At 36.4% G+C, this 25281-nt stretch overlaps 1 protein-coding gene across 4 annotated transcripts in view; it reads left to right on the top strand.

Annotated features, from left to right (window-relative positions):
* The window catches only part of LOC133657056 (cGMP-dependent protein kinase 1), a 634377-nt gene that overhangs the window by 501404 nt on the left and 107692 nt on the right, over positions 1-25281 (top strand). For 2 of the 4 annotated variants that reach the window (XM_062057944.1, XM_062057943.1), the window contains exon 4: positions 7432-7537. The exons of 1 other annotated variant lie outside the window; for it this stretch is intronic. In XM_062057944.1, the coding sequence (XP_061913928.1) occupies positions 7432-7537 (106 nt within the window). Of the gene's footprint in view, positions 1-7431; positions 7538-25281 lie in introns of those variants that run through there. One more of the 4 variants, XM_062057947.1, reaches the window with a different exon arrangement.

Here is a 25281-nt window from a genome sequence, read left to right as displayed (position 1 = left end):
GACAAAAACACAACAAGGTGGTCTATTTTTTATTTTAAATCCTCCCCTATAGTTCTCTTGCGCCGCTCCCTAACACCGGCGTCAAATAATGAGCTTTTATTATAGCACAAATAACGACACCCAAGCTAAGCGGGAATAATGAGGCAAATAAAGCCATTAGGAAAAGAAGAGGCAAGCTTTGCCAAAGCCACAGAGCACAGATGACTCATTCACAGCCCCGCGAGATGTCTTTTCACAAGAGTTTGGGCCCCACGGAGGACAATGAAACACGCTTTAATGGGGGGACTTTTAACGACTTGTCGCCGCTCTTTATTATGAAACCTACCGGTCTGCTCTTCTTGACGCGTGAAACAGCCACACCATTCCCTGGCACAATCGATACATTGCAAGTCTGTTCCTTCAACGACAAGAGGAACGTTGTTATGTTTTTTGTCTAGTCGAAAAAGAAGATACTGTACCTTAAATGTTGTAATTGTAGTCCCGACTCATCTGCTATGTACAGAAGTCAGGTGCGTGGTCTACTACAGTAAATACTAGGGTCTCTATTTATCAAAATATTGATATAATGTTGATAAATCCACAACATCCCAGCAGGCACAAGACATTGAAACAACGTTGAGAACTCGTTGAATTAGAACCTGACGTTGAGCAACTCAAACATAACATTGAAACAACACGCTTTTTGACGACGTTTAGTCAATGTTGGGTTCTGACGTTGATTTGACCATTGAATTTTGGTCATTTTCCAACTAATGTTGTACAACACAAATACAACGTTGAAACAACATGCTTGTTGACGACGTTTATTCAATATCAGGTTGTAACGTTGATTTGACCATTGAAATTTGGTCATTTTCTAACCAATATTCTACAACACAAACATAACGTTGAAACAACATGCTTTTCGACAACGTTTAGTCAATGTTGGGTTCTGACGTTGATTTGACCATTGAATATTGGTCATTTCCCAACCAATATTCTACAACACAAATACAACGTTGAAACAACATGCTTTTTGACAACATTTATCAAATGTCAGATTGTAAAGTTGATTTGACCATTGATATTGGGTCATTTTCTAACCAATATTCTACAACACAAATACAACGTTGAAACAACATGCTTTTTGACAACGTTTATTCAATATCAGGTTGTAACGTTGGTTTGACCATTGAAATTTGGTCATTTTCTAACTAATATTCTACAACACAAACATAATGTTGAAACAACATGCTTTTCGACAACGTTTAGTCAATGTTGGGTTCTGACGTTGATTTGACCATTGAATTTTGGTCATTCGAACCAATATTCTACAACACAAATACAACGTTGAAACAACATGCTTTTTGACAACGTTTATTCAATATCAGGTTTGTAACGTTGGTTTGACCATTGACATTTGGTCATTTCCCAACTAATATTCTACGAGACGAACACAACGTTGAAACAACATGCTTTTCGACAACGTTTATTCAATATCAGGTTGTAACGTTGGTTTGACCATTGAAATTTGGTCATTTTCCAACCAATATTCTACAAAACAAACATAATGTTGAAACAACATGCTTTTCGACAACGTTTAGTCAATGTTGGGTTCTGACGTTGATTTGACCATTGAATTTTGGTCATTTTCCAACTAATATTCTACAACACAAATACAACGTTGAAACAACATGCTTTTTGACGACGTTTAATCAATGTCAGGTTCTGACGTTGATTTGAACATTGAATTTTGGTCATTTTCCAACTAATATTCTACAATACAAATACAATGTTGAAACAACATGCTTTTTACAACGTTTATTCAATATCAGGTTGTAATGTTGATTTGACCGTTGACATTTGGTCATTTCCCAACTAATATTTTACGAGACGAACACAACGTTGAAACAACATGCTTTTTCGACAACGTTTATTCAATATCAGGTTGTAACGTTGGTTTGACCATTGAAATTTGGTCATTTCTAACCAATATTCTACAACACAAACATAATGTTGAAACAACATGCTTTTCGACAACGTTTAGTCAATGTTGGGTTCTGACGTTGATTTGACCATTGAATTTTGGTCATTATCCAACTAATATTGTACAACACAAATACAACGTTGAAACAACATGCTTTTTGACAACGTTTATCAAATGTCAGATTGTAAAGTTGATTTGACCATTGATATTTGGTAATTTTCCAACTAATATTCTACAACACAAATACAACATTGAAACAACATGCTTGTTGACGACATTTATTCAATATCAGGTTGTAACGTTGATTTGACCGTTGACATTTGGTCATTTCCCAACTAATATTCTACGAGACGAACATAACGTTGAAACAACATGCTTTTCGACAACGTTTAATAAATGTTTGGTTCTGACGTTGATTTGACCATTACATTTTGGTCATTTTCCAGCCAATATTCTACAACACAAATACAACGTTGAAACTCAACATCGCTTTTTGACGACGTTTAGTCAATGTCAGGTTGTGACGTTGATTTGACCATTGACATTTGGTAATTTCCCAACCAATATTCAACAACACAAATACAACGTTGAAACAACATACTTTAAAAGATGTTTATTCAATATCAGGTTTGTAACGTTGATTTGACCATTGAATTTTGGTCATTTCCCAACTAATGTTCTACAACACAAATACAACGTTGAAACAACATGCTTTTTGAGGGCGTTTATTCAATATCAGATTGTAATGTTGATTTGACCATTGAAATTTGATCATTTCCCAACTAATGTTCTACAAGACAAATACAACGTTGAAACAACATGCTTCTTGTCAACGTTGTCAAGGGTGATGGGTCAAATGCAGAGAATAATTTCGCCACACCTAGTGTGTGTGTGTGACAATCATTGGTACTTTAACTTTAACTTTTAAGTATACATACACCAAAATGGATATATTTTGTTCGATTCATTGCATTTTTTTTGTTTTTGTTTTGTTTCTTAGTCCAATTCATGTTTCTTCTTGTGTCATTTTGTGCAGATTCATGAACCAATTTTTTCCATGTCGTCATTTATGTCCACGTGATGGCCCAGTTTAAGTCTGAACATAATCCATTTTTGTCATGATCCGTGGTCCGGATCATGTTTTTGTTATGTTCTGTTAGTTTTAGACTACAAAAGTTCCTGTGTTTTGTGCACCCTTGTTTGTTTTAGTTACCATGGCGACTTATTAGTTTCACCTGCCTCTGGTGTTCGGGACACGCACCTGCTCTAATCAAGAGACCATTGTACTGGTGGTTGTTTACATCCCACCCGGCGTGGACGTGCGTGACGCTCGGCGCACGCTTGCAGGCCAGATCTTACATGTGGAACGGTCTTTTCGGACTTTCTTGTTATCGTGCTTGGTGACTTTAACAAGGGAGCCTGGAATTACCCAAGTATAGGCAGTTTATTAAATGCCCGACCAGAGAGGAGAACACTTTGGATCACTGTTACACCACAATAAGCAAAGCTTTTCGTGCAGTCCCGTGCGCTGCTCTTGGACTATCAGATCACGTGATGGTGCACTTAATCCCTTCATACAGACTGAGACTGAAACTGGCAAAACCTGTTATGAGGACCATTAAGTGTTTCACCGCCGAGGCTGTGGAGGAGCTGCGTGCATGTTGGGAGACGACAGACTGAACAGTTTTTTCCCCTCGGCCATCAGGCGCTATGAACAATAACTCCTAACAGTAGCTCCTTTGAATTTCTTCTAAGTCTACAACAAGATCTGATAGCGCAGTTACAGCTCTTGTTATTACCAAATCTGTGTTATATGTGTTTTATGTTGCACGATTGCACCAAAAAAAAATTCCTAGTTTGTGAACCCGCTCTCAAACAATGGCAATAAAACTATTCTGATTCTGATTCTGATTCTGATTATGCAAGCCTGTCTTTGCCAGTCAGTTGTGCTGGCGTCATTGCTTGTTTCATGCGATACCATAGTCCATGCTGCTCGTTTTCATGTCCGATTCCAAGTATAGGCAATTTATTAAATGCCCGACCAGAGAGGAGAAAACTTTGGATCACTGTTACACCACAATAAGCAAACTTTTCATGCAGACAGAGACTGAAACTGGCTAAACTTGTTATGAGGACCATTAAGTGTTTCACCGCCCGAGGCTGTGGAGGAGCTGCGTGCATGTTGGGAGACGACAGACTTATCAGTTTTTTCCCCTCGGCCATCAGGGACATGAACAATAACTCCTAACAGTAGCTCCTTTGAATTCCTTCTAAGTCTACAACAAGATCTGATAGCTCAGTTACAGCTCTTGTTATTACCAAATCTGTGTTATATGTGTTTTATGTTGCACCATTGCACCAAGAAAAAATTCCTAGTTTGTGAACCCGTTCTCAAACAATGGCAATAAAACTATTCTGATTCTGATTCTGATTCTGATTCTGATTCTGATTCTGATTATTCAAGCCTGTCTTTGCCAGTCAGTTGTGCTGGCGTCATGCTTGTTTCATGCGATACCATAGTCCATGCTGCTCGTTTTCATGTCCGATTCCAAGTATAGGCAGTTTATTAAATGCCCGACCAGAGAGGAGAACACTTTGGATCACTGTTACACCACAATAAGCAAAGCTTTTCATGCAGACAGAGACCGAAACTGGCTAAACTTGTTATGAGGACCATTAAGTGTTTTCACCGCCGAGGCTGTGGAGGAGCTGCGTGCATGTTGGGAGACGACATACTGAACAGTTTTTTCCCCTCGGCCATCAGGGACATGAACAATAACTCCAAACAGTAGCTCCTTTGAATTCCTTCTAAGACTATAACAAGATCTGATAGCTCAGTTACAGCTCTTGTTATTACCAAATCTGTGTTATATGTGTTTTATGTTGCATGATTGCACAAGAAAAATTCCTAGTTTGTGAACCCGTTCTCAAACAATGGCAATAAAACTATTCTGATTCTGATTCTGATTCTGATTCTGATTCTGATTCTGATTCTGATTCTGATTCTGATTCTGATTATTCAAGCCTGTCTTTGCCAGTCAGTTGTGCTGGCGTCATTGCTTGTTTCATGCCATACCATAGTCCATGCTGCTCGTTTTCATGTCCGATTCCAAGTATAGGCAGTTTATTAAATGCCCGACCAGAGAGGAGAACACTTTGGATCACTGTTACACCACAATAAGCAAAGCTTTTCATGCAGACAGAGACTGAAACTGGCTAAACCTGTTATGAGGACCATTAAGTGTTTCACCGCCGAGGCTGTGGAGGAGCTGCGTGCATGTTGGGAGACGACAGACTTAACAGTTTTTTCCCCTCGGCCATCAGGCACATGAACAATAACTCCTAACAGTAGCTCCTTTGAATTCCTTCTAAGACTATAACAAGATCTGATAGCTCAGTTACAGCTCTTGTTATTACCAAATCTGTGTTATATGTGTTTTATGTTGCACGATTGCACCAAGAAAAATTCCTAGTTTGTGAATCCGTTCTCAAACAATGCAATAAAACTATTCTGATTCTGATTCTGATTTTGATTCTGATTATTCAAGCCTGTCTTTGCCAGTTAGTTGTGCTGGCGTCATTACTTGTTTCATGCCATACCATAGTCCATGCTGCTCGTTTTCATGTCCGATTCCAAGTTTATGCTAGTTGTTCGATTCATGCTGTGTCCACGTTTCATGCCACAGTAAGTCTTGTTTGTTCCATGCCATAGTCCAGTGTTTTTCAACCACTGTGCCGCGGCACACTAGTGTGCCGTGAGATACAGTCTGGTGTGCCGTGGGAGATCATCTAGTAAGTATATATCTGTATCATGAATCAATTTAAGTGTGACCCCGACTTAAACAAGTTGAAAAAACTTATTCGGGTGTTACCATTTAGTGGTCAATTGTACAGAATATGTACTGTACTGTGCAACCTACTAATATAAAGTTTCAATCAATCAATCAAAAAAAAAATCAATCAGTAGGTGGCAGCCGGTAGCTAATTGCTTTGTAGATGTCAGAAACAGCGGGAGGCAGGGTGCAGGTAAAAATGTGTCTTATGCTTGAACCAAGAATAAACAAAAGGTGAGTGTCCCTAAGAAAAGGCATTGAAGCTTAGAGAAGGCTACACAGAACAAAACTAAAACTGAACTGGCTACAAAGTAAACAAAAACAGAATGCTGGACGACAGCAAAGACTTACGGTGGAGCAAAGACGGCGTCCACAATGTACATCCGAACATGACATGACAATCAACAATGTCCCCACAAAGAAGGATTAAAAACAACTGAAATATTCTTGATTGCTAAAACAAAGTAGATGCAGGAAATATCGCTCAAAGGAAGACATGAAACTGCTACAGGAAAATACCAAAAAAAGAGAAAAAGCCACCAAAATAGGAGAGCAAGACAAGAACTAAAAACACAACGCACATGAAAAACAGCAAAAAACTCAAAATAAGTCAGGGCGTGATGTGACAGGTGGTGACAGTACACCTACTTTGAGACAAGAGCTATATTGATGCATGCTTGGTTATGCTTTAAAGTCATACCCAACAATTGCGAAAACGACTTTTTACTGTCAACGGTTTTTCGTTTTTTAATGATTTCTGCTGGTGGTGTGCCTCCGAATTTTTTCAACGCAAAAAATGTGCCGTGGCTCAAAAAGGTTGAAAAACACCGCCATAGTCCATGTTAAGTGTTTAGCTTCTAGGTTTCCTGCATTAAGTTGTTTTTTGTTCGTTAGCTTCTCGTGTGAACGGCACACTTTTCTTTTGTTTGGTCCCGGTCTTTGTGACGTGTAGGATTTAATTGAGAAAATAAATATGCTCCTACCTGCAAGTCTTGTCCGGAATAGTCCGTTTGCATCCCGGGAGAACAAATCCAGTTATGACAATTTAAAGTTTTGAGGTTCGAGTGTCCAGATAATCCCGCACAGACCATTTTATGTGCTCCCATCACTCTAGAGTTGTAGAAATGCTTGGAAAGTCAACACATTGTGTTGTTTTGATCGCGACTGCATGTAGTTGTATAGCATAAGATGCCATCAGCGGGCAGCGGGCATTGCATTTGCCTTTGGGCGAGCACAAATTGAATTCGCTGGGGAAACGCTTGGTTCGGAACTGTTTTGTAAAAACAGAGACGCAATCAGCAAGACAGAAGCAAAGCTATTTATGAGAAAACGCCACATGTGTGACCTTCATCAGAATGCCATTGGGGGGGGGGGGGGGGGGGGGGGGCTCAAGCTATTGTGCATTAATTCCAAAAACATATGAATATTTGCAATATTGCAGGCTTCTCTGCCTCGCGTGAGAAAAAGGATGATTCTGTCCGCGTATCGACTTCAGTTGCTTAAAGCAGCGACTTCATTGACTGCCTTATCTGTAGGCGCAACGTTTGAAGCTGCCAAAGCGTGGGCCGCTACAGTATATTATTCTGTTTGCATGAATAACAACCCCCACCTTTTGTGCCGTTCTCTTCCCAGCGCTGACAAACGTGAAGCTGTGGGCCATCGACCGGCAATGCTTCCAGACCATCATGATGAGGACGGGCCTCATCAAGCACACGGAGTATATGGAGTTTTTGAAGAGGTACACGACACACTAGCCTGAAGAGGGCTTGAATCGGATACAATAACAAGAAGAATTGAATTAGGTGTGAGTTACGTCACCGTGCTTCATCTCCATGTCTTTTTTTCCCCAACCAATATTCTACAACACAAATACAACGTTGAAACAACATGCTTTTTGACGACAATATCGGGTTGTAATGTTGATTTGACCATTGAAATTTGGTCATTTTCCAACCAAATGTCAATGGTCAAATCAACATTGAATTACAACACAAATACAACGTTGAAACAACATGCTTTTTGACGACGTTTAATCAATGATTTGACCATTGAATTTTGGTCATTGCCCAACCAATATTCCACAACACAAATACAAGGTTGAAACAACATGCTTTGTGTCAACGTTTAATAAATGTTGGGTTCTGACGTTAATTTGACCATTGAAATTTGGTCATTTTCCAACCAATATTGTACAACACAAATACAACATTGAAACAACCTACTTTTTGGGGATGTTTATTCAATATCAGGTTGCAATGTTGATTTGACCATTGACATTTGGTCATTTTCCAACCAATATTCTACAACACAAATTCAACGTTGAAACAACATGCTTTTTGACGACAATATCGGGTTGTAATGTTGATTTGACCATTGACATTTGGTCATGTTCCGACCAAATGTCAATGGTCAAATCAACATTGAATTACAACACAAATACAACGTTGAAACAACATGCTTTTTGACGATGTTTAATCAATGATTTGACCATTGAATTTTGGTCATTGCCCAACCAATATTCCACAACACAAATACAAGGTTGAAACAACATGCTTTGTGTCAACGTTTAATAAATGCTGGGTTCTGACGTTAATTTGACCATTGAAATTTGGTCATTTTCCAACCAATATTCTACAACACAAATACAACATTGAAACAACCTACTTTTTGGGGATGTTTATTCAATATCAGGTTGCAATGTTGATTTGACCATTGACATTTGGTCATTTTCCAACCAATATTCTACAACACAAATTCAACGTTGAAACAACATGCTTTTTGACGACAATATCGGGTTGCTAATGTTGATTTGACCATTGACATTTGGTCATGTTCCGACCAAATGTCAATGGTCAAATCAACATTGAATTACAACACAAATACAACGTTGAAACAACATGCTTTTTGACGATGTTTAATCAATGATTTGACCATTGAATTTTGGTCATTGCCCAACCAATATTCTATAACACAAATACAACATTGAAACAACCTACTTTTTGGGGGTGTTTATTCAATATCAGGTTGTAATGTGGATTTGACCTTTGACATTTAGTAATTTTCCAACCAAATGTCAATGGTCAAATCAACATTACATTACAACACAAATACAACGTTGAAACAACATGCTTTTTGACGACGTTTAATCAATGATTTGACCATTGAATTTTGGTCAGTTCCCAACCAATATTCTACAACACAAATACAACATCGAAACAACATAATTTTTGTCAACATTTAATCAATGTTTGATTCTGACGTTAATTTGACCATTGAAATTTGGTCATTTTCCAACCAAATGTCAAAGGTCAAATCAACATTACAACCTGATATTGAATAAACATCCTCAAAAAGTATGTTGTTTCAACGTTGTATTTGTGTTGTAGAATATCGGTTGGGAAATGACCAAAATTCAATGGTCAAATCATTGATTAAACGTTGTCAAAAAGCATGTTGTTTCAACGTTGTATTTGTGTTGTAGAATATTGGTTGGAAAATTACCAAATGTCAATGGTCAAATCAACATTGAATTACAACACAAATACAACGTTGAAACAACATGCTTTTTGACGACGTTTAATCAATGATTTGACCATTAAAATTTGGTAATTTTCCACTAATATTCTACAACACAAATACAATGTTAAAACAACATGCTTTTTGTCAACGTTTAATCAATGTTGGGTTCTGATATTACAAACATAGTTTGACCATTGAAATTTGGTTATTTCTCAACACAAATACAACATTGAAACAACATACATTTTGAGGATGTTTATTCAATATCAGGTTGTAATGTTGATTTGACCATTGACATTTTGGTAATAATCCAACATTACTTTACAACACAAATACAACGTTGAAACAACATGCTTTTTTAACAACGTTTAATCTAAGTTGGGTTCTGACGTTAATTTGACCATTGAAATTTGGTCATTTTCCAACCGATATTCTACAACACAAATACAACGTTGAAACAACATGCTTTTTGTCAAAGTTTATTCAACGTCAGGTTGTAACGTTGATTTGACCATTGAAATTTGGTCATTTTTCAACTAATATTTTTACAACACAAATACAACGTTGAAACAACATACTTTTTGACGACGTTTAATCAATGATTTGACCATTGAATTTTGGTCATTTCCCAACCGATATTCTACAACACAAATACAACGTTGAAACAACATGCTTTTTGACAACGTTTAATCAATGATTTGACCATTGAATTTTGGTCATTTCCCAACCGATATTCTACAACACAAATACAACGTTGAAACAACATGCTTTTTGACAACGTTTAATCAATGATTTGACCATTGAATCTTGGTAATTGCCCAACCAATACTCTACAACACAAATACAACGTTGAAACAACATGCTTTTTGTCAACGTTTAATCAATGTTGGGTTCTGAGGTTAGTTTTGACCATTGAAATTTGCTCATTTTCCACTAATATTCTACAACACAAATACAACGTTGAAACAACATGCTTTTTGACGACGTTTAATCCATGATTTGACCATTGAATTTTGGTCATTTCCCAACTAATATTCTACAACACAAATACAATGTTGAAACAACATGCTTTTTTGACGACATTTAATCAATTATTTGACCATTGAATTTTGGTCATTTCCCAACCGATATTCTACAACACAAATACAACGTTGAAACAACATGCTTTTTTAACAACGTTTAATCTAAGTTGGGTTCTGACGTTAATTTGACCATTGAAATTTGGTCATTTTCCGACCGATATTCTACAACACAAATACAACGTTGAAACAGCATGCTTTTTGTCAACGTTTATCAACGTCAGGTTGTAAAGTTGATTTGACCAATGAAATTAGGTCATTTTCCACTAATATTCTACAAATCAAATACAAATTTGAAACAACATACTTTTAGAGGACAATTATTCAATATCAGGTTGTGACGTTGATTTGACCGTTGAAATTTGGTCATTTCCCAACCGATATTTTACAACACAAATACAACGTTGAAACAACATGCTTCTTGTCAACGTTCATTCAACGTCAGGTTGTAGCGTTGATTCGACTTTTGAAATTTGGTCATGTTTCAATGACCGCTGGAGAGAGTAAGACGCCCACCAAAAAAATACATATATCATTTTATTACGCACTTTTCATTTAGACATATTTTAAAGTGTGAAAGTACAAACCGATATTTAAAACAATACAGATAAAACAGATCAAATAGAAGGACTAAAACACTATCAGTGAAGCACAAGAAACACAAAACATGCAAAATAGTGGCTTTTTTTTTAACCTTCCCGTGTGTTTTTTTTGGTACTTATTACCATTTAACAATATTCCGATTAGGGATGTCCAATAATGGCTTTTTGCCGATATCCGATATTCCGATATTGTCCAACTCTTTAATTACCGATACTGATATCAACCGATATATGCAGTCGTGGAATTAACACATTATTATGCCTAATTTGGACAACCAGGTATGGTGAAGATAAGGTACTTTTAAAAAAATTAGTAAAATAAGATAAATAAATTAAAAACATTTTCTTGAATAAAAAAGAAAGTACAACAACATAAAAACAGTTACATAGAAACTAATAATGAATGAAAATGAGTAAAATTAACTGTTAAAGGGTTAGTACTATTAGTGGAGCAGCAGCACGCACAATTATGTGTGCTTACGGACTGTATCCCTTGCAGACTGTATTTGATATATATTGATATATAATGTAGGAACCAGAATATTGATAACAGAAAGAAACAACCCTTTTGTGTTGAATGAGTGTAAATGGGGGAGGGAGGTTTTTTGGGTTGGTGCACTAATTGTAAGTGTATCTTGTGTTTTTTATGTTAATTTAATACATTTAAAAAAAATTACAAAAAAATTAAAAAAAATAAATAAAAAAAACATACCGATAATAAAAAAAAACCATACCGATAATTTACGATATTACATTTTAACGCATATATCGGACATCTCTAATTCCGATTATAATAAAGGTGATAATTTAGATCAAAATAACTGATATATTTTCAATGGATGGATAGATACTATACCAAGAAACAAGAAGAATTGAATAGGTGTGATTCATCCTTCATACCTTTTTTTACATCCCCATAATACTTGCACCAAAAGGGGGCCCGACTCATTCTCAATGGAGAAGCCTATTACCACTTTAAAGGTCCGCTGACTTGTTTTATCTCGCCTGCATGCGGTGTAGGATGAAAGCCGGCCTCATCAAACGACACGTAAAACTGCATAAAGTGCACTTTTTTCGACGTTCCATACCGTCCACTTTGGTCGCGGCGAAGCCAACGAAGCGGGTTATTTGACGTCTCGTTACGTGGGACCACGTTCGCTTGTCTTTCCCGCGCACGTACGCCGTATAGTTGCAGGATCACCTCTGCTGGGCCCAACCTCATGAATCACACTGATAGCCATCAAGAAGCTGTCACTGTCTTGACAGCTTTAAGGCAGGCGAGTCATCACAGACTCACCATAATACAGACCCCTTTCCCAAAAAAAGGTGAATATCATGGAAAAGTTGACATGTATTTCCATAATTCCATTCAAATGTTAAACTTCCATAGATTGTACAAACCCCAAAACCAGTGAAGTTGTGTAAATCAGTGGTCCCCAACCTTTTTGTAGCTGCGGACCGGTCAACGCTTGAAAATTTGTCCCACGGACCGGTGGGGGGGGGGGGGTGGGGGGGGTATTTAAAAATAATAATAAAATAAAATAATTTTTTTTTTTTTTTTAAACTTAAATAAATACAATCATGTGTGCTTACGGACTGTATCCCTGCAGACTGTATTTATCTATATTGATATATAATGTATATATTGTGTTTTTAATGTTGATTTCATTAAAAACCTTTAAAAAAGTCCCCAAAAGTGTTGAAAATACCTACCCAGGTTCGAGTCCCACAAGTCCCGCCGCAGGCCGCGCAAGTCCCGGGATGCCCAAAATGTCCATAACACACCCAGTTCGAGTCCCACTGGGAAGGGGGAATAAAAGTTGGAAAAGTCTGCAAAAGTCCCAAAAATTGTAAAAATACCTACCCAGGTTCGAGTCCCACAAGTCCCGCCGCCGGCCGGGATGCCCAAAATGTCCAAAACGCGCCCAGCAAAGTCCCACAGGAAGGCGGGGAGAAAAGTAAGAAAAGTCGGTAAAATGTTCAAAAATCACGAGTGCAACGAGTCTTAAGACTTGTGGCACTCCATGTGGGACTCGAACCTGGGTAGGTATTTTTAACATTTTTGGGACTTTTGCAGACTTTTCCAACTTTTATTCCCCCCTCCCCCGTGGGACTCGGCTGGGTGTGTTATGGACACTTGGGGGGAATTTAAAAAAAATAAAAATAAAAAAAAATAAAAAATAAAAAATGTAAACTTAAATAAATACAATCATGTGTGCTTACGGACTGTATCCCTGCAGACTGTATTTATCTATATTGATATATAATGTATATATTGTGTTTCTAATGTTGATTTCATTAAAAACCTTTAAAAAAGTCCCCAAAAATGTTGAAAATACCTACCCAGGTTCGAGTCCCACAAGTCCCGCCGCAGGCCGCGCAAGTCCCGGGATGCCCAAAATGTCCATAACACACCCAGTAGAGTCCCACGGGGAAGGGGGAATAAAAGTTGGAAAAGTCGGCAAAAGTCCCAAAAATTGTAAAAAATACCTACCCAGGTTCGAGTCCCACAAGACCCGCCGCCGGCCGGGATGCCCAAAATGTCCAAAACGCGCCCAGCAAAGTCCCACAGGAAGGCGGGGAGAAAAGTAAGAAAAGTCGGTAAAATGTTCAAAAATCACGAGTGCAACGAGTCTTAAGACTTGTGGCACTCCATGTGGGACTCGAACCTGGTTAGGTATTTTTAACATTTTTGGGACTTTTGCCGACTTTTCCAACTTTTATTCCCCCCTCCCCGTGGGACTCGGCTGGGTGTGTTATGGACATTTTGGGCATCCCGGGACTTGCGCGGCCGGCGGCGGGACTTGTGGGACTCAAACCTGGGTAGGTATTTTGAACATTTTTGGGGACTTTTCCGGCTTTTCTCACTTTTCTCCCCCACTTCCCGTGGGACTTTGCTGGGTGCGTTTTGGACATTTTTTGCATCCTGGGACTTGTGCGGCCGGCGGCGGGACTCGTGGTACCGGAACCCGGGGAGGTATTTTGGACACAATTGGGACTTTTGACCATTTTGGCCGCCTTTTCCCCTCTTCTTCCCCGCCTTCCTGTGCACCATTGCTGGGTGTGTTTTGGACATTTGGAAAAAAATAGTTTCAAGCATGTTTTACTCAATATAGGTCATCAAATCTCAGCAACAAGCTGTAATATCTTACTGAGATCATTTAGGAACAAAACACTTAAAACAAGTAAAACACTCTAACATAAAATCTGCTTAGTGAGAATAATTATGTTATCAGACAGAAAATAAGCAAATATCACCCTTATTTGAGATATTTCCTCTTACTTAGATTTCAGTTTTTGCAGTGTACCGTACAACCCTAGTACACGGTATACATCCCTGATGTTCCATGAACCTTAAAGGGGTTCTATTATGCAAAACCAACTTTTCTTACCTGATAGTACGTGTTTTTGTGTATTTAGTCCCGAAAATGTCAAATCAAACCATAGCGGAGATATGTATAAAACAATCTTTCCTTCTTCCAAACTTGCTCCAAGTGAGTCGTTTGGAATTTGAGACTTTAGTGACATTTTTTTTTGCCTTAGTTACGTCAGTGGATATCTCCAGTTTTTCCGCGAGTCCGCCATTTTTATCCAGTCGTAGTCCAAAGTTGCAGTCAGTAAGTTTCTTATTTTGTTCTATCCTCTCGTTGCGAGGCAGACTGGCTCGTACATGCACATGCACGCTAATATCCTCCGTTGTTGCAGTTTCTAATTACAAATAAGGTATAGTTCTGACTTATACACTATATTGCCAAAAGTATTTGGCCACCTGCCTTTACTCACATATGAACTTGAAGTGCCGTCCCATGGAAATGTCCAGAATATTTGGGTATCCTGGAGCACTCAAAGTTCCTTTCACTGGAACTTAGGGGCCAAGCCCAACTCCTGAAAAACAACCCCACACCATAATTCCTCATCTTTACGCCAATGTATCCGATGCCTTGCATTGGACTTGGTGATTTATGGCTTAGATTCAGCTGCACGGCCATGGAAACCCATTCCACGAAGCTCTCTGCGTACTGTACGTGGGCTAATTTAAAGGTCACATGAAGTTTGGAGCCGTGTAGCAACTGACTGCGCAGAAAGTCTTTGCACTATGCGCTTCAGCATCCGCTGACCCCTCTCTTGTCAGTTTACGTGGCCTACCACTTGGTGGCTGAGTTGCTGTTGTTCCCAAAATCTTCACTTTTCCTTTAATAAAGTCGACTTCGGAATATTTAGGAACGAGGAAATTTCACGACTGGATTTTGTTGCATCCTATGACAGTTCCACGCTGGAAATCATATTCTTTCACAAATGTTTGTAGAAAGTGCTTGATTTTATACACCGGGCCAAGTGATTAGGACACCGGATTCTCATCATTTGGATGGGTGGCCAAATACTTTTGGCAATATAGTGTATCTGTCGGTAGACCCGATATTGAAGCCGCTAAAAACTACAACGTGGCTGACGGGGTGGTGAAAAAGTCAAACGGGGGCTTTGCCCGGAGGAGGGCTTCGGCACGTAAATAAAACCGCCGACAAAACGGCGCATCCTGAAGAAAAGGTCAGAAAACTGCTTAAAGATGTTCTGCAAAACATAATCAATCACCAAAGAACCACCATTACATGTTATGTAGGCCACAAACAAGTGCTTTAATGCAGAAAATGTTATCTCCAGCCGACAAAAACTCACATTATTTGCTGTATTTCCAGCCAGAGTTGCTTGCTGCTGAGTATGTTTTATATCAGGAACACAGATGGTATTTTTTCAACAGGGGGCTACCAAACAGTCAGCAAATGATTGCCTTCTATAAAATGTTTTAAAGCATTTTTTGATAACTAGTGCAAACAACAACATATTCTTACTGTAGCAGAAGTAAGTACGGTAGTATGATAACAAATCAGAAGTAATAAGTAGTAGTAATAATATAGACGTAATAGTATAGCCATACAAATATGACTATATATACACACACTAGAGATGCACGGTTTGCGGACACAACCGCGGACTCCGCGGATAATCCGCGGGTTGGGCGGGTGCATGACGAAAAAAATTGATTTTATTTTATTTTATTTTATTTTATTTTATTTTATTTTATTTTATTTTATTTTATTTTATTTTATTTTATTTTATTTTATTTTATTTTTTATTTTTTATTTTTATTTTTTAGAAATATAAAAAATAAAAAATAAAAAAAATAAAAAAATAAAACAATTGATTTTAAATAGATTCGAGCGGGTGGCGGTTGAACCAATTCAGAAAAAAAATAATACATACCGTATTTTTCGGACTATAAGTCGCAGTTTTTTTCATAGTTTGGCCATGGGTGCGACGTATACTCCGGAGCGACTTATGTGTGAAATTATTAACACATTATTGTAAAATATCAAATAATATTATTAATCTCATTCGCGTCAGCGACGAAGCAAATGGCAGCCGTCGTCACACACACGCCAACCAATAAGAATTCGGCGGGGGGCGGGTCATGGCAGAGATGCATTGTGGGTTTTGGAATGCTAACTGCTCAGTCTCCTTTCTGCCTAGCATTGTCTATATTAGATATATAACAACGGGTGGGTGGCGGGCGGTTGTGGTTTTGATAAAATGTTAGTTCGGGTGGATGGCGGGTGGATGACGACTTTTTTGATGCGGTTGCGGATGAAATAATTGCCTATCCGCGCATCTCTAACACACATATATGTATATATATATATATATATATATATATATATATATATATATATATATATATATATATATATATATATATATATATATATATATATATATATATATATATATATATATATATATATATATATACATATATATATATATATATATATATATATATATATATATATATATATATATATATATATATATATATATATATATATATATACTTTTTTTTTTTTTTTCTTTTTACATTTTTTTTCTTTCCATGATGGCACGTGAGGCCCCGCCTCACCTGCCTCTAGTGACTGCACGTCACTGATATATATATATATATACACAAACATACATATATATATATATACACACATACATACATATATATATATATTTCTTATATATATATATATATATATATACGTATATATATATATATATATATATATATATATATATATATATATATATATATATATATATATATATATATATATATATATATATATGTATGTATGTGTGTATATATATATATATATATATATATGTATGTTTGTGTATATATATATATATATATATATATATATATATATATATATATATATATATATATATATATATATATATATATATATATATATATATATATATATATATATATATATATATATATATATATATATATATATATATATATATATCAGTGACGTGCAGTCACTAGAGGCAGGTGAGGCGGGGCCTCACGTGCCATCATGGAAAGAAAAAAAATTTAAAAAGAAAAAAAAAAAATTAAATTGTTATATGTATCCAGTGATTATACTATACAGTTATTTTCCATTTAACTTCACCAGTTTTAGATTATTTTTATTGAAAATCGCTGGATTTTCACATTTGCCGTTCAAATACTGAGAAGAGACGGTGCGGTGATCAGCAGCCAGTTGAGGCACGTCACCGTGTGCCTCAACATGGATTGCGCAATGACTCGGCTAACTGCTGGCCTGCTGCGCAGTGAGAGCGTATTGCTATATGAATTATATTATACATTTCCATAGTTTAGTTAGCTGAGGTATATAATGTACAGTGTATTTTGTCAACAACTGTACGTATTTCTTGTGCTGAGCATTCATAAAACGGCTGCGAAGATGCACTGGCTGAGGCTCGCAGTAATCCCGCCTCCTGGTGGTAGAGAATCCCCCCCCCCCCCCGCCGTAGAATGCACCCCCTGACGGGAGTGTTATATCAACTAAAGCCCACACTTAAACTTTCAACGTGCAAGATTGAATTTATTTAAAAAAAGTTATTTAATAAGAAGCCAAAAAGTGCAAAAACAATAATGTTTGTGTTGGAGGAGTTGTGAGTGACCGCTGGGCCACAACATTAGGTACACCTGCAGACTGCAGCACGGATTTCATATTTCATTCATTCACAACTCCTCCAACACGAACATTATTGTTTTTGCACTTTTTGGCTTCTTATTAAATAACTTTTTGAAATAGATTCAATCTTGCACGTGGAAAGTTTAAAAGTGGGCTTTAGTTGATATAACACTCCCGTCAGAGGGTGCATTAATCCAGCACAACAGCGGCGCATGGACTTCATTTATAAGTAAAGGTAAGACCATAATAACGTTTTTTTTTAATTAAACGTGCTTTTTTGTGTACTACAGTTTGTATGTGTAAAGTTAAGTTAAAGTACCAATGATTGTCTCACACTCTAGGTGTGGTGAAATTTGTCCTCTGCATTTGACCCATCCCTTGATCACCTCCTGGGATGTGAGGGGAGCAGTGGGCAGCAGCGGCGCCGCGCCCGGGAATATTTTTTTGGTGATTTAACCCCCAATTCCACCCCTTGATGCTGAGTGCCAAGCAGGGAAGAATGCTGGTATGAGCTTTTAAACATAACCCGTTAACTGCCAATCAAATGGTGAATAAGATACTCTTTAGGGTTCATATGTTTGTAAATCTGACTGTGATGAAGTCAGTGCCTCACCTGACATGAACCTCACCGCACGTCACTGATATATATACATATATATATATATATATATATATATATATATATATATATATATATATATATATATATATATATATATATATATATATATATATATATATATATATATATATACACCTTCTCATTCAATGGGTTTTCTTTATCTTTAGGACTATTTACATTGTAGATTGTCACATCAAAACTATGAATGAACACATGTGGAGTTATGTACTTAACATAAAAAAGTGAAATAACTGAACATGTGTTTTATATAGGGATGTCCGATAATGGCTTTTTGCCAATATCCGATATTCCGATATTTTCCAACTCTTAATTACCGATATCAACCGATACCGAAATCAACCGATGCCGCTATATATGCAGTCGTAAAATTAACACATCATTATGTCTAATTTGGACAACCAGGTATAGTGAAGATAAGGTCCTTTTTTTTAAAAATTTATAAAATAAAATAAGATAAATAAATTAAAAACAATTTTTTGAATAAAAAAGAAAGTAAAACAATATAAAAACAGTTACATAGAAACTAGTAATGAATGAAAATGAGTAAAATTAACTGTTAAAGGTAAGTACTATTAGTGGACCAGTCATGTGTGCTTACGGACTGTATCCCTTGCAGACTGTATCGATATATATTGATATATAATGTAGGAAGCAGAATATTAATAACAGAAAGAAACAACCCTTTTGTGTGAATGAGTGTAAATGGGGGAGGTTTTTTGGGGGTCTGTGTACTAATTGTAAGTGTATCTTGTGTTTTTTATGTTGATTTAATAATTAAAAAAATAAAATAAAATAAAAAACGATACCGATAATAAAAAAAACGATACCGATAATTTCCGATATTACATTTTAAAGCATTTATCGGCCGATATTATCGGATATCTCTAGTTTTATATTCTAGTTTCTTCAAAATAGCCACCCTTTGCGCCGATTACTGCTTTGCACACTCTTGGCATTCTCTCCATGAGCTTCAAGCACACATGTGAAGTGGAAACCACTTCAGGTGACCACCTCGTGAAGCTCATGGAGAGAATGCCAAGAGTGTGCAAAGCAGTACATTTAAATGAGTATTTTTTTAAAATTATTATTATAGTTTTAACTAGGCCCTGAGATGAGCAGCGACATGTGTACCGTATTTTTCAGACTCATTTATTGTCCTGTACATTAGGCCAGTGTTTCACCTAATTGGTCCAAAAAATATTTTTTTGCAAATCAATAATCATAAAAATGTGCCGTTGTCTAGTGCAGTGTTTTTCTAACCTTTTTCGGTATGTAAAAGGTATGTAACGCATACAGAAGGCACTGAAGCATAAGGGATGGCTATGCAAAACAAAAGTAAAACTGAACTGTCTACAAAGCAAACAAAAACGGAATGCTGGACGACAGCAAAAACTTACAGCGTGCGGAGCAGGAAGACGGCGTCCACAATGTACATCCGTACATGACATGACAATCAACAGTGTCCGCACAAAGAAGGATAGCGTACGCACAACTTAAATAGTCTTGATTGCGAAAACGAAGCAGGTGCCGGCAATAGAACTCAAAGGAAGGCGTAACAAAACAGGAAGGGTCACCCAAATGAACAGCACAAGACAGAAACTAAAGCACTACACACAGGAAACAACAACACACTCAAAATAAGGTATGACAACCTGGTGGAGTTTCATTTTTGAACTTTTTCTGCTGGTGGTGTGCCCCCGTATTTTTCTGTATGAAAAAAATGTGCCTCGGCTCAAAAACGGTTGCAAAACACAGCATTAGGCGCACCGGGGTTATAAGGGGCCTAATGTACGGATTCATTCTGATTGTGCTTACCGACCTTGAAGCAATTTTATTTGGTACGTGGTGTGGTGATAAGTGTGACCAGTAGATGGCGGTCACACATTAGAGACAGGTTGACGCCCCCTGTTCGATAAATGACGCTTATCAAAGCAAGCCCAAAACGTTGAGAATATAGAACATTGCATAAAGCGCTAAAAATTCTGTCAACATTCTTTAGGACGACTTTGGTAAGCTATGAAGCCGCACCGCTTGATGGATAACTTCTACCATAGTCAGGCACACTGTGCTTCAACATACGGTATTATGATGTGTGTATAAGGACCCCAAAATGACACCTACTATCCGCCGTTTTGTTTCACGATATTATGCAAAACCAATTTTTCTTACCTTCTGGTACCTGCTGATGCGTATTTGGGATCTGCATAAATCCCCCAAATTTGCACACGTCCGCCATTGTAGTCCGCGCTGTAGTCAATAAGCTCCTTATTTTCCTCCATCCTCTTGCTATGGGACATTCATCCTCCGCTGTTGCCATTTCTAATCCAAAGTAGCGTACAGTTCTGAGTCATGTCTGTCAGTAGGCTCGCTATGGAAGCGCTAAAAACTCGATGGCGGGAAGAGGGCGCTGTAGAAGTAGAGCCGCATCCTGAAGAGACGGTCTGAAATCAAATAGCTTGTTTCCAAGTTCCATATTTATAGCGTCAAAATCGCTTTCATCCCCCCTCTCTCGGCTTCCGTCTGCTCCGACGTCTCACTCTTCCTTCCTGCTGGCTTCTATAAGCAGCAGTTCATCCTCAGTATGTTCAGCTTCAAAAATATAAGGTTGCAATTTCTCATTTGTCCAAATAAAGTTGTTTTTTTTTGTCTGTTTACAAGTCTGCCATGATTAGAAAACACACTCGTGTTTGAGTCCGGAAGTAGGAACACACATTTTGTCAGAAGTCAGACGTGCGTTGCTATGGAAACAGAAATCAATGTGCGGAATATATCAGTCCCGGAAATGATTAAAATGATCAAAATACGGTAAATATTGTACATATTACATATTGTTATGAAGGTGTCTGTTACTACATTATATATATACTTGCAGTGTGTATATTGTACATATTACATATTGTTATGAAGGTGTCTGTAACTACATTATATATATACTTGCAGTGTGTATATTGTACATATTACATATTGTTATGAAGGTGTCTGTTACTACATTATATATATACTTGCAGTGTGTATATTGTACATATTACATATTGTTATGAAGGTGTCTGTTGCTACATTATATATATACTTGCAGTGTGTATATTGTACATATTACATATTATTATGAAGGTGTCTGTTACTACATTATATATATACTTGCAGTGTGTATATTGTACATATTACATATTATTATGAAGGTGTCTGTTACTACATTATATATATACTTGCAGTGTGTATATTGTACATATTACATATTGTTATGAAGGTGTCTGTTACTACATTATATATATATACTTGCAGTGTGTATATTGTACATATTACATATTGTTATGAAAGTGTCTGTTACTACATTATATATATACTTGCAGTGTGTATATTGTACATATTACATATTGTTATGAAGGTGTCTGTTACTACATTATATATATACTTGCAGTGTGTATATTGTACATATTACATATTGTTATGAAGGTGTCTGTTGCTACATTATATATATACTTGCAGTGTGTATATTGTACATATTACATATTGTTATGAAGGTGTCTGTTACTACATTATATATATACTTGCAGTGTGTATATTGTACATATTACATGTTGTTATGAAGGTGTCTGTTACTACATTATATATATACTTGCAGTGTGTATATTGTACATATTACATATTATTATGAAGGTGTCTGTTGCTACATTATATATATACTTGCAGTGTGTATATTGTACATATTACATATTGTTATGAAGGTGTCTGTTACTACATTATATATATACTTGCAGTGTGTATATTGTACATATTACATATTGTTATGAAGGTGTCTGTTACTACATTATATATATACTTGCAGTGTGTATATTGTACATATTACATATTGTTATGAAGGTGTCTGTTACTACATTATATATATACTTGCAGTGTGTATATTGTACATATTACATATTGTTATGAAGGTGTCTGTTGCTACATTATATATATACTTGCAGTGTGTATATTGTACATATTACATATTATTATGAAGGTGTCTGTTACTACATTATATATATACTTGCAGTGTGTATATTGTACATATTACATATTATTATGAAGGTGTCTGTTACTACATTATATATATACTTGCAGTGTGTATATTGTACATATTACATATTGTTATGAAGGTGTCTGTTACTACATTATATATATATACTTGCAGTGTGTATATTGTACATATTACATATTGTTATGAAAGTGTCTGTTACTACATTATATATATACTTGCAGTGTGTATATTGTACATATTACATATTGTTATGAAGGTGTCTGTTACTACATTATATATATACTTGCAGTGTGTATATTGTACATATTACATATTGTTATGAAGGTGTCTGTTGCTACATTATATATATACTTGCAGTGTGTATATTGTACATATTACATATTGTTATGAAGGTGTCTGTTACTACATTATATATATACTTGCAGTGTGTATATTGTACATATTACATGTTGTTATGAAGGTGTCTGTTACTACATTATATATATACTTGCAGTGTGTATATTGTACATATTACATATTATTATGAAGGTGTCTGTTGCTACATTATATATATACTTGCAGTGTGTATATTGTACATATTACATATTGTTATGAAGGTGTCTGTTACTACATTATATATATACTTGCAGTGTGTATATTGTACATATTACATATTGTTATGAAGGTGTCTGTTACTACATTATATATATACTTGCAGTGTGTATATTGTACATATTACATATTGTTATGAAGGTGTCTGTTACTACATTATATATATACTTGCAGTGTGTATATTGTACATATTACATATTGTTATGAAGGTGTCTGTTACTACATTATATATATACTTGCAGTGTGTATATTGTACATATTACATATTATTATGAAGGTGTCTGTTACTACATGATATATATACTTGCAGTGTGTATATTGTACATATTACATATTGTTATGAAGGTGTCTGTTACTACATTATATATATACTTGCAGTGTGTATATTGTACATATTACATATTGTTATGAAGGTGTCTGTTACTACATGATATATATACTTGCAGTGTGTATATTGTACATATTACATATTGTTATGAAGGTGTCTGTTACTACATTATATATATACTTGCAGTGTGTATATTGTACATATTACATATTGTTATGAAGGTGTCTGTTACTACATTATATATATATATATACTTGCAGTGTGTATATTGTACATATTACATAATGTTATGAAGGTGTCTGTTACTACATTATATATATACTTGCAGTGTGTATATTGTACATATTACATAATGTTATGAAGGTGTCTGTTACTACATTATATATATACTTGCAGTGTGTAAATTGTACATATTACATATTGTTATGAAGGTGTCTGTTACTACATTATATATATACTTGCAGTGTGTATATTGTACATATTACATGTTGTTATGAAGGTGTCTGTTACTACATTATATATATACTTGCAGTGTGTATATTGTACATATTACATATTGTTATGAAGGTGTCTGTTACTACATTATATATATACTTGCAGTGTGTATATTGTACATATTACATATTGTTATGAAGGTGTCTGTTACTACATTATATATATACTTGCAGTGTGTATATTGTACATATTACATATTGTTATGAAGGTGTCTGTTACTACATTATATATATACTTGCAGTGTGTATATTGCACCTGAATCTGTTACAGACAAAATCAGTGAAGTGAATTATATTTATACAGCGCTTTTCTCTAGTGACTCAAAGCGCTTTTACATAGTGAAACCCAATATCTAAGTGACATTTAAACCAGTGTGGGTGGCACTGGGAGCAGGTGGGTATGTGTGACTGCCATCTACTGGCCACACTTATCATTTCACCATGTACCAAATAAAATAGCTCCGAGGTCGGTAAGCACAACCGAAATTGTTCCGTACATTAGGCGCACCGGGTTATAAGGCACACTGTCGAGTTTTGAGAAAACGAAAGGATTTTATAGTCCGAAAAATACGGTATTTACCTGAATCCGTTACAGACAAAATCAGTGAAGTGAATTATATTTATATAGCGCTTTTCTCTAGTGACTCAAAGCGCTTTTACATAGTGAAACCCAATATCTAAGTGACATTTAAACCAGTGTGGGTGGGCACTGGGAGCAGGTGGGTATGTGTGACTGCCATCTACTGGCCACACTTATCATTGCACCGTGTACCAAATAAAATAGCTTCGAGGTCGGTAAGCACAACCCAAATTAGTCCGTTTATTAGGCGCACCGGGTTATAAGGCGCACTGTCGAGTTTTGAGAAAACGAAAGGATTTTATAGTCCGAAAAATATGGTATTTACCTGAAGGTGGGTAAAGTGTCTTGCCCAAGGACACAACGGCAGTGAATAGGATGGCAGAAGCGGGGATCGAACCTGGAACCCTCAAGTTGCCGGCACGGCCACTCCACCAACCGAGCTAATCAGCGCAGCCTCCGACCAGGTTGGCAGGGCGGACGTTACAAATTTGCTGCATGCTTCCAATGGGCAAAAAGTAGCACCCTCTGGTGGACAAATATAACAACTGCAAGCCAATTTGAATGATTGTGTGAACGCTGTAAATGTCGCCGTGATCACGG

The sequence above is a fragment of the Entelurus aequoreus genome, linkage group LG09 (genome assembly GCF_033978785.1).
Source record: "Entelurus aequoreus isolate RoL-2023_Sb linkage group LG09, RoL_Eaeq_v1.1, whole genome shotgun sequence".
NCBI classification, from domain to species: Eukaryota; Metazoa; Chordata; class Actinopteri; order Syngnathiformes; family Syngnathidae; genus Entelurus; species Entelurus aequoreus.
Note: the sequence above shows the minus strand (reverse complement) of the source record. Positions and strands in the feature narration are given on the sequence as shown.